This window comes from Apodemus sylvaticus, chromosome 15 (genome assembly GCF_947179515.1).
Source record: "Apodemus sylvaticus chromosome 15, mApoSyl1.1, whole genome shotgun sequence".
Taxonomy (NCBI): Eukaryota; Metazoa; Chordata; class Mammalia; order Rodentia; family Muridae; genus Apodemus; species Apodemus sylvaticus.
Genome location: NC_067486.1, coordinates 1,426,636 through 1,443,808, shown reverse-complemented (window position 1 = coordinate 1,443,808; position 17,173 = coordinate 1,426,636). Strand labels below are relative to the sequence as shown.

Below are 17,173 nucleotides of genomic sequence, written 5' to 3'. Positions count from 1 at the left end.
TCAGAGAACTCCTTTGACTTAATGCTGTACTGGTCACACATGTGTGTGTAAACCATGCATAAGTTGAGCAAGAAAGACTTTTTCAGAGGTGCTCACATACAGAAATAATAAACTAGACATCTTATATTTGAGAAAAAATAATTTTCTCAAATTTCTTTGATTAGTTCAGTTTATATTTTCCAAAATAAATATGCTATTTTACAAAATGAAAATAGCAAAATTTTTTGAGTTGGCTTAATTTTGCTATCTGCATGTAAGGTAAACATACTTCAAGGTCATTTAGGAGGCACCCAGCTTTGTACCTTGTACTTGCAAATTTAATATGATCTCATCTGATCCCCAGTTGTTATTGGCAACACAGCTGTAATAGCCAGAGTCCTCTGCCTTCACCGTCCGAATGATGAAACTCCCATTGCTGAAGATGCTCCTACGGCCGTCAATCGTCACCAGGCTGGGTGTCCCGTTACTGCCTCACAGGAAGAAAAATGCACAGATTAGAGAAATTATAGCCACATTAGCTGAGGTCAGCAAGAAGCATCAAGCCTTTCTGTGGAGCAAATAGGAAACTGCAACCTCAATTATTTTTGCATTATGAGATAACTGTGCTGTGATTATGTGACCAAACCACTGACTAGCAGAGGTTAAAAGAAAACATATCATGCAGAAGGCTAGATCTGTGTCAATGGCCAGGAATCTCGTTCATTAGTGGCCAGAAGCCCATGACTATTGTCATATCTAACATGTCTCTTTACTCCCCAACTCTGGCGTCGGAGATTTTTCTCCCTGTGAGAAACTCTCTTGCTGGCAGAGGGGTCAGCCACATGTGGCAAACCAAATTTTGTGATCTCTCATAGGCTTACAATCAATTAAAAAAAAATCACAGTGTTTAATGAACTTGACACGCACAGGATAAGATGGCATCCTGAGGGAGCATGGAGCTGACCCTCCTGTGAAGTGTCTGCCATCATGACCTCTGGAGTCACTCCTAGGTAAGGCAGAGCGCCAGCTTGACCCAGGAAGCTTATGAATTTGCTTTGGATTAACCAACTTAAAATGCAATGAGAAAATTGCTCACTGGGTCCAACCCATTATTTCGATCATTTGAGCTTGTAAGTGCTTTTGTTTGGAAATAGGCACCCTTCTGAATCTGCTATTTTAAATCTCCATGACATTAGCGGATGTTCAGCCTCTATTTATATCTTAATTTCTTCCCCTGCCTGGAGATAAAGCATGTTCAAGAGACACGTGGACAGGACTCACCATATCCTCTTCCCTTTCTCTTTTAGGTTATTATTATAGTAATCAATATTGAGCATGGATAACCAGCTTTTCTGTCAGGCAAGTCCTAATGGGTTTCATTTCTTTTTCTTGAAACAGGGTCTTGCTATGTGGCCCGGCATGTTGGCCTCACAACATGGCAGTGTTCCTGCTCTAGCCTCTCACGTGCTGGATCTACATGAAGCTTAGTTCTCTTACTTTACTTTAGTTCTATGTACGTGGGGAGAGGGGTGCGCATGGTGGCAAGAGGTTCTCAGATTCTCCCCAGAGCTGGAGTTACAGGCAGTTATAAGGCACTATCCAGTGCCTCATAACTCATATGGGCTAGGAATAAAACTAGGTCCCTTGCAAGGTCAGTACTAAGCCATCTTTCCAACCCCTGAATTCCATTGCTTAAGTAAATTCCTTCCTGGGGCTTGTGCCTTAGGTTAGAGTGTCCATTATCTCAAAAGAAGAGAGAGCTAGTAAAGTTCCTGATAACTTGGGCACTGCGTCTTCATTCCCCAGTGATGCCCACAGTGCAAACTCCCACGGTGATGCTTGGTTGGTCTGGCTCCTTTCCTCACAAGTGTTTTCCTGAATTTCGGGGTCTGGATTGATAGAAGACTGATACATACAGTTCATCAAAACCACATGCTTTGAAGCAGTTTCTCCGGATACAGTCAGAATGCTCAAAAGTAGGTATGGGGTACTATTTTTTGTCTTGTTTCAGTGGAGCACTGGGTTTCTTCAGCTTTCATTACTATGTATGAAGTAGGCGTTGGAATATAGCTCCATTGGTAGAGTGCTTGTCTAGCACACACGGCCGTGCTAGGTTTGATGCTTTACACCAACTGTACTGGGCATGATGGCATAGGACTGTTATCTCCACACCAGGAAAATGGAGGTGGTGGTGGGGGGCAGAAATTTAAGATCATCCTTAATTATACCATGAGTTTGGAAGCGAGCGTGAACTACAAGAAACACTCTTAACCCTGATGTCCATAAGGCTGCTTGATATATTGGCTAAGGGCTCACTAAGAAGGCATACATTGGGTTGCTGGTTACCTATCCTTCATCCATTTTACAGCAGGTGATGGGTCTCCAACAGCTTTACAAGGCAAGACGATATCCTTCATCCATGGAGTGGTCACTGTCCCGCTGAACGTGAGGATCCGTGCAGGAGCTACAACACCAAAGGGAAGACTGTTACAGAGCTGAGGTGGCCTCCCTAACAGAGCAGCCCTCCAGAGCCAATTAACACCGCAGCTGTCAATGCTGTTCTCCAGTGTCTGCAGTCTAAGAGATTTGCCTTGTAAGGACATGCTCGTGGCTGAAAGTCCCCACCACAGCCTCTTTTTCTCCTACTAACCAAATAGGAGCAGTATATTAAACACTCGGCATCCATAAGCCAGGCAACTCCAAGCTGTGTTTTCTGAGTGTGATTATTTTTCAGAGCACTTTATGAAGCGATTTGTCTCGGCCCCCAAACTGCACACTAAAATATACTTTTAATATCTGAGAGAATAGACAACATAAAACATCAAGTCCAATGGCCAGAAGAAGTAAATCTGGGAAAAGCTATTTACTGGCTATATGATACTTTGCCTGATTCCCCACACAGCTTGATCTTTATATATTTTAAGGAAAAGGGACAGTTCTGGGGACATTTGGCTTAGGACAGTGATTCACCCAGTACCACTACCATCAGTGATTATCAGGACCAGTAGATAACCAGGCCATAGTTCTTCCAAGGAAAACAACTCCCACATGTACCATCTACCAGGTACCATTTCCTAATGCACAAACCCCAAGGCAGAGGCTGCTCTTCTTTATTTGAGCCAGTAGGCTTGCACATGCAATGGAGGCTGGGGATGCAGGAAGGAGGGGTGGGTTCTCCTTGTAGGAGTTCAGCCTGGTTAGATTCAGGCACAGAGATCACAAGGAGGGAGCTTCTAGCTGACTCTGCATCCACACAAAGGGGACTAGAGCTGCTGGGATCCCTGCATGGTTCATAGCTTGGGAGTTATATTGGCAAAAGGAGAGGGCAGGGATGCCCTGCTGTTACTCTGCCTTGCTGCCAAGATTTAGGAAGATTTGATTCCCATAGTCAACCCAACCCCCCCCTGAGCTAAGTATCTCAGGTAATGCCTAATGTACGATAGGCATTTAAATAATTACTTGTTTGTTTAGCGGTGCCAGGGATCATCAAGTGCACAGCAGCTACCACCACAGAGCAGCATGCTGCCACTCCAGTGACCGATGAAATGCCACAATAAAATCTCTCCTGATGGGTCCCATCCTATGGAAGGAGCCTGTTTTCAGCTGAGCCTTGACTGTATGTAGTATCATTGCTATTTCACTCTGATTGTCTGGAGACAGGAGGTACCTGCAGGAATTCTGCCCATTCTATGTGTTTGGTTGTAGTTCCTCACTTATTCCACAGGACAGAATTCACAGCCCATGTTTTCTGTGAACTTTACTGTTCTCTCAGTGTTAGGAGGAATGTGGATATCATGGTTAAAGAGTCCAACACACACAAGAAGCCCTCTAGTTGTGTGGGTATCATGGCTGAAGAGTACAGTACACAAGAACTCCTCCAATTTAGTTGTTAAACTAATGATTCATCTTCCTGTATTTGAATATATAGCATTTTCTTCCTTCCTCACCATTCTAAGCTGCCTGGTTTTTAACTACTAAGTCAATAAGCACATTACCAAGCACTTGTAAAGGTAAAAGTCAGAATCTTTGAATGTCTGTTTTTTCAGGATTCTTAGAAATGATAATGGAACTATATATTTCCAATCCAGAGTCAAGAGGCGTTGCCTATAGAACTGGGATTATGATTCATGGAAGCAGGTTCATTGCAAAGGCTGATCTAGTTGGACTTTGGAAAGTTATTGACAGCAGTCACCAGTAAGAACACTATGGTTGTGCCTACTTTTGAAGGACCTGTCTACTATCACGATGGGGCAAGGGAACTGGCTGACACAGAGGGATTTATGGTTGCTTGCTGACTCGAATATCATTGCTACTTAAGGTTTTGTGGGGGGAGGCATTATGCAAATGAACCATGTGGTGATTTGTATGATAAATTTCCCTCACAGACTCATGATTTGAAGGTTTGGTCCCTAGTTGGAGGTGCTGTTTGGGGAAATTTATCAGACCCTTGGGAGGTGGGACCTTGCTGGAGGAAGGATACCACTGGGGTGGGATTTGAGGGTTCATAGCCTCACCCCACTTCCAGTTCAGTCCTTCTGCTTCATGTGTGTGGTTTGAGATGGGATCTATTAGATTTCTGCTCTCTGGCTGTATACTGTGATGCATCTCCACCCTTATAGTGGATGCATTTCTCTCTCTCTCTCTCTCTCTCTCTCTCTCTCTCTCTCTCTCTCTCTCTCTCTCTCTCTTTCCCTTTCCCCTCCCCTCTACCATCTCCCTCTTTCTCCCTTTCCCTCTCCCTCTTCCTCTCCCCCTACCTCTTGAACTGTAAGCCAAAATAAATTCCTCCATAAGTTCCTTGGTCATTGTGTTTTATCATAGCAATGAAAACTAGCTACTTCAACAACTAATGATTTTCTTACATCTGTACCATTTTAAATCCCATACACTCTATAATAGGTATGCAGTTTTAATAAGTATAAACCTGATTTGGATTGAAGAAGAGCTTCCTTGGAAAAAATGGCAGGTAGTGATTTTCACTAATTCTTCCAAACATATGTTTAGCGGTGTATCGATTAGCCCTTGGTATTGCATTCACCATGAGAGAAACCTCTTTCTTGGTTGGTAAAAAGAGCCTGGCCTGACCACTGACACATGATGACCACACGCTTCCTTTTGGATAAAGCAGGAGTCTAACAACCCTTGAGCTGCGGTTGGCCATAGGCCCTTCCACTGAGGCTCACGTGGCTTGTGTACCTTTAGCTAGCGGCTCCACAGTGATGATCTCACTGCTATTGCCTCTTCCGGCAGAAGTCACTGCCACCACCCAGACGCTATACTGCCGATTACGACTCAGGTTAGGTATTCTGTAGGAAAATGAGTCAGGAGAGGCTTCAAACTCGCTGATGACCTGTGAGAAGAGAGAGAAATGTTCCATCACTCACAGAAGCAAGCGGCACTATGGTTTCTTAAAAGAATGTTTACTAACATTTTGCTGATCATACCAGATGAAGCCCACATCACCAAGCACCCCCTAAAGGACTGGATTTTCAATGTGAACTGTAATTGGTAAATTTAGGTGGTCCTATGTTAACCTCCAACCCCTTTGATGACCACCCACCCTAGGAGCAATAAGACCCTTTATTGTTGGTCATCAAGGAACATAGAACACAATAAAATAGTATTTTAAAAGTTTGCTCATTGTTCAATGGACGGGATGGCAATATCTCAGAGGCTGCAGCCAGCAAGGCTGACTGCACCTGCACGGGTGTTTAATTTTTGAAAGGGGTTTCGGGGAGGGGTAAGGAGAACCTGTCAGTCTCAGAAAGGTGAAAGGACAGAACTGAGGCCTGTAAATGGAAAAGATAGACATAGAGGGGATTCTGGAGCTCTGAGGAGGTTCTATGTGGGCACTATTTGAGCAGATCTGCACACACATGGGTATGGAAAACTCCTCAGGGCAGGAGAGGAGCCACCCAAAAGGCATTGAGATCAGAACTCAGCACTCACAAGGACTGAGTTCAGTGCCTGCTCATGACACTAGACATTACGGCCATGAGCACTGGGTTAGGACATAGGCTCTTACCTACAAAGCGAGCAATATGTAGCTTAGGATTCAACAGCAGTCTAGTCTGGCCTGACAGGCCACAAAATCAGGAACTGGAGAGGTAAAATGACTAGGTAACCACCACATCTCAGAGGGAAAGTAAGGAATATTTATAGGACTTAGACTATCTACTGCTCAAATAAGCAGAGCCCCCATTGTCATCCAATAGAAACTCGGTGTATATGAACAATATAGGCATTGTTATGTAGATGAGCGGATCAATAAACTGTTTTGCTCCTTCCATGCGGTATTAATTCAACCACAGAGAAGAATGGACCGCACCGTAAGCAGGCCAAGTGAAAGAAGCCTCCTATAGGTTATCACTTAATGCTCTCTCCGTTGGATGTCCTGGATAGACAATGCATAGCCAGCAAACAGACAGATTGTCGGGGACAAAGAGAGCACATAGGTGACAGCTTTTCCCTTTAGGGTGATACAATCATTCTCATGTGAGAAAAAGGTAAGGGTCACAGGATGTAGTGAACACATCAAACCCACGGAACCACCCACTTCAAAGGCATCTGATCTGTGCTGTGTAAAAGACCTCTTGGTAAAGCTGTTATAAAAATACTTGTAGGAATTCCAAAATAGAGAAGTCATGAGTCACGGAAAAAATAATTATATATATTCAAAGTGACCCGTAATCAATGGGGATTGGTTTTCTGCAAAGTCAGTAAGGTAGTTTTATAATTATCTTACAGTGATGTTATACTTTCATAGATAAAAGAGATTAAATTGAGAGGTAAAGGGCATGAAAGTGCTTATTAAACTAAAAGAAATAGTATTCTTCTACACACCTATAGGCAACACTACCTGGACTTGGACAGGTCATCAAAGAAAAAGAAGACATGAAGTTGGGAGGGCATGTGGGGGAGTCTGGGGAGAACTGAAGGGGAAAATGGAGGGCAAATACATTTCTTTCATTGTGTGAAATTATCAAAAAATCAAAAAATCAAAAAACCCACAGAAGATGAGATTGTTAGCAGATCATATTTTATGAAAACCTGTAGTATTATGTCATCATAACAGGTTAAACATGGGTAGCAAAGACAAGACTATAAAATAACAGCACACACCAGCTACAGGCAACTGTCAATCAGGGTACCAGGTCTGTGTGCTAGTAAAGGAAGAGGAGGGACTGTACAGAGAAAATGTGAAGGAACTCTGAAAATGTTCCAAGCTTGAGACCCAGAGACCCAAAAATCTCAACTCCAGCCAGAAAAATAAAGGGATATAAAGAACAGCAAGGCAGATAGATCATAGTCCAACCTCTCAGGACAGCAACAGAAGAAGCAATCCTAAAGACACCCAGGGCCTTTGTGGACTAACAAGGAGACTGGCCTCAGATGCCATTTCAAAGCCAATCCAAGCAAGAGAAGAGTAGGACTAACCAAAGGGAAAAGCAACCAAACGATATATTCAACATTTTCCAAAATTAAAAGTAAAACCCTTCCAGATATTTAAAAGACTAGATATCTCTCTAACAGACATAGACTAGGGTCCTGCGTAGAGAAGAAAACGTGGTCCTGTTCACACAAAGGTGGAGCCCTCAGATGCCTGGACAAGCACTTGTCTGCTCTACATTGCCTGCCTCTCGCCTCACTCCAAACTGCATGTCCTGTCTCCCAGGTGAGCTTGATTTTCAGATGATTCTTGACAAATATACGACTGAACTCAGAGGCCCAGAGAAAGCGTTTGCCATGTTTAATATCCCAAGATGAAACTTTTGCCAAGTTAATTTTCATGATGTTCAAAGGAACCAAATGAGAGCTTATTTAGAAAATAGTTTTCATTATTTAAATTTCATTAAAGGATCACTGTTAGTTAAAAATAACAGTTTGGCATGGGTTTCTAATACAGGGCAATGGCTCAGCAGTGGAGAGTGGCAGAGGAAAGCCGTGTGAGTAGATCTGGGAAGTGTTTTTACTATAGGTAAAGATGGCCAGTGTCTCTTGAAAGCTAAGTGAGGCTAATCATAAAGAAACCACTGAAATTTCAGCCTGAGGAGGGAAACAAAGCCAATGTTCCCCGTGCAAAAATTGAACAGGAATTACAGAAACATTTAAGCCATTCAAAGGAGGCAAGAACAGAGCAAGAAGGACAGGCAGCCAGACCAGACACTTAAAATCAAGTAGCACCAATTCTACATTCAACCTAATCACAGCAATAACCACATTAAGCAAATGAGGTTGAGCCCCTGAATTAAACACAAAGTTATTCCACCTGATAAGAAAACAATAGCCAATGAAAGAGTAATAAAAAGAAAGTATCCTGTAGTAACATCATCAAAATTAATATTACACAAAATAGATTCAAGAATAAAACATTTTAGGAATGATAGGATAAAGAAGCCAATTTGGCACTGGCTTCAGTTTACCAAGGGGCTAGAACAGTCCTAAACCTTCATGCACTTAATAACAAGGCTTTGAGTACATAAAGCCAGGTCAGCCCTCCAAGAGGCTAGAATAATCCTGAACACTCATGTACCTAATAACAAGGTGTTGAATACATAAAGCCAAACTGAAGGAACATCAGCGTCATGGGCTTGGTGAGAACAACTCCGTTCTGATCTGATTCTTCACACTCCATGGAGTCAGTTATGAACAACAAACTCTGGATGGACTTTCCCCATCCTGCTCAATATTACAACCACCTGAAGGGGCTGGGCCGGCTGTGAAGGGAGGACATTAGCACTAGTTTAACAGCATCTCTTTATTGTCCAGCCAATCCCATAATCCCCCAGTGAAAAGTATCAGAGTCTTGTTCATAGTCAGATATTTAGCTTGCAGGTCAATTGTTCTGGACTAACAACGAGAAATGATTGGGCCCCTGTGGGGCTCTCTCATCAGCTGTACAGCACTCCTGAACACACACTTGGGTGGACATGTTGGAATTTCACTGTCTCCATTCCTCATAAGGCATCCATGCCTAGACTTCCAGATGTTTGGAGGGAATTTGGCTCTCTCCTTTGTAAACCAGACTCTGAGGAGGAAATCCAATACTGAGACCATACAGGAGTGCATCCCAAAGGTTTGCTGTTGCCAGCTTTAGTGTGTCAAGGCTTAGGGATGTGTATATCATAACAACGCCTTTACTGAACATTCATCAAGGCATTATATATACACATAAAGATTTCCTGTAGCGAACATACAGCTTTTAGTTACAACTCAGTCCACATTCTGTCTACAAGGGGTAATTAATCTTTACTTCCAAAATACACATTTATGTTTTGCCCACAGCAGGAAACTTGGCTAAATCAGAAATTAAAAAAAAATCATTTCTTATGCAGCTCTGTTTGCTTTACCATTTACACAGAAGATTAACCAAGAACCAAAGGAGAAAAGGAAAAACAAATTTCTCTGCATTGAAAGCCTCTAATTGGCATGACATTTCTCTAGGAATCAACTGGAAAAGAAGAGTTTAGATATCCAGTATTTCCTAATGGTCCTTGGGAAAGTTGTTCACATAATATCTCTACCACTGTATATTTTCTTGATGTCTACAAAATTTAGGCACACTTTGGGGGGAGGGGGCTAGCCAATGAAACCATTTATACAATTGAAGGATCAGTTAATATCTTTTGGGTCTGTAACTGAATATGTGATTAATATGTCTTAAAATCTGAGCAATAGCCAGAAAGAAAAAAAGTGACTATAAAGATGCAGTCTACTGAGAGGTGACCAAGGCCACTTTCTGGTTCTGGCCCGGCTACTTGCTGTTTTTTGTGACTGAGGTCATTTGTTTATTCTGATGACTGAAGTCACTTGCTGGCTCTGGTGAGCTCTATTCACCCATCCTGGGCTCTAGAAGAGAGTCAGTAGCAGGGATGTCCTGTTGAGAGGTGACTGTGTACATTCTTAGCTCTAGGAAGGAAGCTGTGAGCTCCAAGGAAATTCTGAGCTTGGAGTCTGAAGGACACAGAGCTCAGAGATCCACACTTGAAATGTGAAGGCCACAAGGGCAGGGGCTCGCCCTTCCGGCCACATGGCTTCCATCACTTCCAGAGTAGGTTGGGTACTGATACCCATTCATGGGCCCTAGACGGCCATGAAAAGGACTTCTGGGAGAGGGACCTATAGGTGAGACACCTCCAACAATGGGGTCCCTCAGAAGTGATGTCATGCTAGTTTTTAACTAGCCATGGATTGTGGTTACAATCAGGATTAGTCCTTTAGAAGAAGTAATGGTTAAGAAACGGGACTTTCGGGGAGTGGGGGGGCTAGAAAAGGGGAAATCATTTGAAATGTAAATAAATTATATCGAATAAAAAAATAAAAAAAAAAGAAAGAAAGGGAGGGAGGAAAATAGAAAAATAATCAGAAGCCCATTCAGTGAACAGCTTGGCCAGAACTGTTAGTCTAAAGAGGTATGCTGCATCTTGATTCCTTAGGAAACATGTTCTACAATATTTTAATATGTGTTATAATAACGGTGACTGAATTTACAATGCAATCATTTTCTATCAGATATCATATTTGCAACAGTCCAGTGTCACCCAAGGCAGCTTGCTGACTTTCATATGCTTTCCTATTGCATGACTGTCCCTTCTGAATACGGGGGATGTCCAATGGGAGAAGATGGATTTTACATCTAGATTTTCCCCAACACTTCAGTGGTCGTTACACTGAAGACTTTGAAATGTAGAAGAGCCCGGAGGGACAGAAAGGAAATCAGGGCTTCCCTCTGAAGCATGACAGGATAGAAGGGAAGAGCAGAGTGGGGGTGGGGGCTGTGGATGGGACTAACTATGTACTATCTCAGGGGTTAATAGACCATGATGTCAAAGAAGTGTGTGGAGAGGTGGTGGAGATACTTTAAATATTTAATTAGTGGTCATAGCTGAAGAGATGTCTCAGTGGTTAGGAGCACTGGCGGCTCTTCGATAGCACTACTCAGTTCCTAGCCCTCACATCGCAGTTCACAACCACATGTAGCTCTAGTCCCAGGGGATCAGATGCCCTCTTCTGGCCTCCACAGGCACCAGGCACACAAGTGCTGCAAATATGTACATGCAGATAGAACACTTATGCGCATAAAAACGGAATAATCATTTAAGGATCTGGGTCGTTACACACATGAACTCCCCTGGAGCAGCTGTGGTTACTTGTGGAAGACCAGCACAAGATCAAGCCAGTTAAGAATTCCAGCATGGATGGGGGAGGGGCTCATGAGTCCCCATCCCTTGCTGAGAAGCTTTTGGTAGTTGAGAGCTGCTGGGGTAGGAGGAGTGGCTACTGGAAGAGTTCCATGTCCCAGTGGAGGGCTCCCACACTCAAACACATGTGTGCGGCAATCATTTGGTTCAATGGGTTTAAATAATAAAACAAGATAGAAGAAAAAGGATACAAAGTTTGGAGGGAGATGTGTTGGGGTATTAGAAGGCAGGAGTGAAGCTGGGAATGATGAAGACACTTTGTATCAATCATGAACATCTTAAAGAATCTAACAAGATTTAAAAGACATTCAAGCATCTAAACATTTTTCTTCCCTTAGATCTTTATTGAGTTTTTAATTCTGAGTTAGGACAGGGTTGAAGAGTCTAGATTTTATTATATGCCTGAAGAGTGACTTGATTTTGAACAGGCTGCTGCTGTGATTGGGTAGTATGGCTGGAAGATGAGTCCAAGCTTCCCAGAGTGCTGGGTCCTGCACATGGCTGCCGCCATGTTGGTTCTCCATGGGAAAGGGGTCTACTTCCGCTGTGCCCAGCAGGATGCTACAGGGGAGACTTGTGGGAATCAGGCTGCTAATGGCTCTGCATCTGTCATTTTGTTGGCCATCTCAGGAAAAGGCTGCCCCCCTTTTCACCTAAAAAGCTTAAACATCTTGACTTTACCAGAGTCCAGAATTAATCTATCCTTGTCACTAGGTCACTTCTCGGATGATGTGAAGTAGATACTTAGGTCTTAGCCCATCAGAGGAGACGGAAGAAGAACAAGAGTCTTTTCTAAGTGAATCCGTGTGACAGGGACAGCCCATGGTATTCCCCCAGGGGAGGCTGGTATTCTGTCTGAGGTTTCACACTTTAGGGTCTCCTCATTCAAATAGTGTGGTTACATTTAGCACTGTGGGAGTCCATGAGTTCCCTACAAACACCTGTATACTGGGGTGTGGGAGTTCACTCTTTTTTTGCCTGCTTATTTTGATTTCTGCTTAGGGAAGTGTGTCAAGAATTATAGGCTATCAGAGGGCAGCTATATAAGTTCTCTGGGCCCCAGAAGGCTATGGGATTAGTATATTAAGAAGCCAGCTGGCAGCAAGGAAGACTGGGAAGCTTTACTAAGGCAGACAGGTAGCAGAGTGTGTATAGGAAAGCCAGGGCTGTGCAGATGTATGAGAAAGCTCACTGTAGAAACAGCCTGTAAAGGTGAGGTGAGGCCAATTATCTTCCAACCCTTCTGAAGCTCTGGGCCCTACCCCTCTCTTGGAAATGCACTTTTCTTTTTCTTTCTTTTCTTTTTTTGTAAAGATTTATTTATTTATTTTACATATATGAACACCCTGTAAGACCAAATGGTCTTCCAGCCATATTTATTTTACATATATGAGCACCATATATGGTATGTCTTTAGACACACCAGAATTAGGGCATCGGATCCCATTACAGATGGTCGTAAGCCACCATGTGGTTGCTAGGATTTGATCTCAGGACCTCTGAAAGAGCAGCCAGTGCTCTTAACTGCTGAGCCATCTCTCCAGCCCCTGCACTTTCCTTTTTTTATGTTTTTAAAAAAGCTCCATCTCCTTCTACACTCCATGTGTTCCCCCAATTCAATTCCTTTAGCTGGGACACAGAGTCTAGAAGTCCTAGTAGGCTATGTGGTGTAAGGAATAGATGGAGACTGCCCATTTTCAGTATGAGGTGTGTTCAGAGTTCATCTGAGTTACAGATGAGTAGGAAGCTCACACCTCTTTCCCTTAGCTGTGGGCTGCACCTGCTTGCCTCAGAAGCAACCACTTGGTACATGACTGAGGCCATAATCAAAAGGGGGGCATCTCCAGCCCCAAATTATTCATTAGGTAAGATTCAGTGTCCTAAACCAATGAGATGGCAAATTGGAAAGGGGCAAGTCTCAGCCTATAGGAAGAGAGGACTTTAGAAATCCTGTCTTAAAGTGGCAAGTGAGACTCCGGTGGTGAAACTGATTTTCCCTTTCCTAGCAGCTGTTGATCACAGACAGTTTCTCCTTTAGAGTTGGGGGAGTCTTTGTCCACCTCTCCCTCTCAGTGTTGGGACCCTGTTTGGCTTGTCTCCATGTGGGCTTTTGCTTGCTGATTTTGATTTCTGTTTGGGGAGCATGTTGCATGTGTTCTGTTTTCTTTGTTTTGAGAGAGAGAGAGAGAGAGAGAGAGAGAGAGAGAGAGAGAGAGAGAGAGAGAGAGAGAGACAAATTTGGGTGGGTAGGGAGGTAGATAGGATCGGAGAAGAATTGGGGGAGGAAACATGATCAAACTGTAGTGTATTAAAAATTTTTTTAAAAGAAAAGTTAAAAAAACAAAATAAAAATAATCATTGTTTTGCACTTAATCAGCCAGTAGTCCATTTCTGTCTTTTCGCTATGTCAGAGTCCCTTTCTGCAGAATAGTATATTAAACTGCTTGGTTAGTCTCTTGAATTCGTTGTCTTATCTCTGGTAGGCTTCAGCTATTTCTGATTTCCACAGGTAACTACAGGTAACCTCTCAGCTTTGCAAGGGAACCAGTGCCAAAGCTCCGTGTGTTGGATGGCCAACTTGTAATCACTCAGTTTGGGCTCATGATTATTTACTGAGTTTATTCTAGCCTGGAGATTCTAGGTTAAGACCATGATGCAGCACACAGAGGGTTAATTAAGAATGAGGCATGACAGGGTTCTGAGAATTCTTACAGGAATCCAGAAATAAGACCATCCAGAGTTCCTCCTTTAAAACTCTCCCTGTCACAACCAACGATGTAAATTAATATTCAGCAAGCTATCTGGGGGTGGAGGGACGGCAGTTCCCTGTGTTTGTTTTAAATATATACTTATAGCAAAGTTTTACAGGACTTTTGACATGTTTACCTCCCCAATCGTGTCTAGCCTAGAAAACACAGCCATTGGGATAAATCCATAAATTGCATGACATCCACACTGCTGATATTTCAACCACTTCAGCTTTCTGCATTTGGGTCTCCTGGGTGGAGTCCTGGTTTCCTGTACAACTAGGATGTTTATTTCCTAAAAGATGGTAGAGTTGCCAGAAGGACTCTGCCTTACAGTATTCCAGTGTCAGTCTAAGAATGGCCTCTGTTGCCTGCCTTCATTCACAGTTACTTCTGGATGTTTGGATCACTGCTTCCCTTGTGTGTGTAGGACACTTTTTCAAACAGGCAATTAACATAAAATAAGCTGCATTGAGGGGCATTAGAGTTTTTTGATAGTTCTTGTAATCACATATTTTATGGAACAGTTGCTGTTCCCAAATCTCTATTCTTTAGCTTACTGGATGTTAGGAAAATCTCTACTCTTCCATGCTGGTCCTTCTGTAGCATTAGTTTATTCTTCTCCTATGGCTTTCCCCTCTGTTCTGCTATGGGCTCTGGTCTTGCCAGCACTTGGAGTCAAGGTTACTAAGGGGGGCAGCTTTGCCTCACCCCTTTCTCTAGGCGCTCTTCTCAATCCTCAGTCTTTTGTGGGGTCAGCACCCACTGACTAGTAGCTAGAACATATCAAGGAAATGCTTGTTGTATTAGGTGAGTTTACAGATGATCTAGAAATGATCAGAATTTGAAGGAAAATGCTGCATGTCACAATTTTCTCAGATTGAATTATTTGCCTTGTCTGTTGGATGTAAAAATTATCCCACTTAAAAACATTTCAATTAACTTTTTAATGAAAAATCAATTCTATCAAAGAAATGAGGTACTTTAAAGGGCATAACATCTGATAATTAACTCCTAGTTTCTAAAGTCTAGAAAGCTCAGATTTCATGGACTCTTAGCAGTGACTTAAGAAAGAAATGAAGAAAGGAAGGAAGGAAAGAAAGAAAAGAAAGAAAAGAAAGAAACGCCTTTCCTAAAGCAAAATACAGAAGCCAGTGCTGTTTTAATGGAGGAACTGTGAATGGTACCCCCAGAGCATGAAATTCTTCCAGTTTAGAAGCAGAAATGGCTTGCATTCCAATCAGGATAGGAAGTTGGTTGGATGGTTTTGAGATTTAAAAAAAAATTCTATGTATAATTAATTTTGACACCATCAGCATCTTATTTTACTACTTTCATCTCCTTAAGATGATGGTCAGCACAAAGAACTTTGAACACCGGAGGCTGCAGAGGTCATGGAGACCATGTTGGCAGTGGTGGTAACACTGACTAAATTAAAGGCAGGTGTGTTACCCTGGCCCATTTCTGCGTCCCTCTGTGTCTTCCTGATATCACTGGAGCTATGGAGCCACACACATAACTTTTGGTAGCTTTCTACAGAGTCTTTCAAACACAACACATTTGACATGTTAGACTTTCAAATCTAAGAAAGAATTGATGTTACACCTGGCAGTGAATTAAACTTAATATCCAGAAACAACATGAAAGAGACTGCCTAGACTCAAGGCCATTGTCCTGTTGGAACTGATGTGACAGCTTCTTCTCTTCCTAGGTTCTTTCTAACCACATGCCGTCCTATACTCTCCTGTCTCCGTTGTCATAGCACCTGCCACCCTAATTACCTATCTGCCAAAGGTGTGCTATTAGTTTCATTTATGGCTGTCACCAATTCAGTGGCTTCTGCACAAAGAACAAGCTTAGTGGCACGCAGAAGAGAAAAAATTCAGTGATGGTTATTCTTAGTAATGACAAAGGTCTAAGCATAATAAACAGTCTAAGCATAATATAATATACAGCTCTGAAAAGGGTTAATACGGATTTGCATTACTCTTAATTGAGCCAAACCATGGTGATGGTCATAGTTTGATGACGGGCAGACAGAAGATGTCTAGGGCATGAAGCTAGGACAGTATTAGACCCTTCTGTCAATACAAGGTTGAGAGTCCTGCCACAGACCATGGCCTCAGGGAACAGTGATGACAATGTAAGGTATCATTTGATTCTTGCTGTTGCAAATAGACCTCAGGCCTGGCCTAGTGCATGATGGTGTCATTGGCATAGAAGGAGGCACACCCCAAGCCTATTTACCTAAAACTTGTTTAAAAATTGATTTTAAAGGGCATTCTATTCCATGGACAGTAAAGGGAGCTGTAGGAAATGAATGCTCAGGTTAGAATATACAGCCTTCTAGGCTGAGTACAAGCCACATTGAAGAACTAACGTTGGAAGCCTATCTCACAGGCTGGATGAGCTATCTCATGACCTTGGACTTCAGAAGAATTTTCCTAGGCTTGCTTCCCCACAGATACTATTTGCACACACACTTTACTCTTGACTCTTAAATTATAAGATTGGGTTTGGGATTCCCACAGCTAAGGTAATCCCTACCCTTCAGGTTCTGCATTCTGACCTATCATGGCAAATGGATGTTTCAACAATGTCCAGTGGCACCAAGGGCCACTGATGATGATCTTAAAATAAAGCTATGAAACAGACTCCACAGAAGGATCATACTCTGATTGGCTGGATTTGGGGGTAAGAAAAGATCTTTTTGTTTGTTTGGTGTCTATTTGTCCTTTTTCTTTTGAGACTGGATGGCAGGGGACTGGCCATGTAGACCAGACTGGCTTTGAACTCACAGAGATCTGCCTGCTTCTACCTGTCCTTGCCTCCAATGTGCTCCCTCAATGCTTGGCAAAAAAGTCCATTTCTGAAGAATGAGCTTTTAAGTTAAAACTCATGTCCAGGAATAGAGCTCAATAAAATTCTTGATGCACAAGCATGATAACTCAAGTTCTAATTTGTAGCGCCCACATAATGCCTGTTCATGTAATATCTGCAATCCTTAAAAAGTAGATCCCAGCATCTCACTGGCCAGCCATTCAAATAGTCTAATAAGGAAGTCTCAAGTCACCCAATAGTCTAGGGAGATCTGAGTTCAGTGGGAGACCCTGTCTCACAAAGAAAGAATAGGTAAGGTAGAGGGAAATTCACATCTTACATTGACCCATGGCTTCCACAAGTACACACACACACACACACACACACACACACACACACACACACACATGCACACACATGCACACT

The 17,173-nt window shown here is 42.7% G+C and overlaps 1 protein-coding gene across 1 annotated transcript in view; it reads right to left on the bottom strand.

The window, feature by feature from the left end:
• The window catches only part of Dscam (DS cell adhesion molecule), a 690,093-nt gene that overhangs the window by 59,778 nt on the left and 613,142 nt on the right, over window positions 1-17,173 (bottom strand). Inside the window, exons 23-25 of the mRNA XM_052159081.1 lie at window positions 5,176-5,329; window positions 2,326-2,443; window positions 303-466 (exon numbers count right to left, since the gene is read on the bottom strand). Of these exons, the coding sequence (XP_052015041.1) occupies window positions 303-466; window positions 2,326-2,443; window positions 5,176-5,329 (436 nt within the window). The remainder of the gene's footprint in view (window positions 1-302; window positions 467-2,325; window positions 2,444-5,175; window positions 5,330-17,173) is intronic.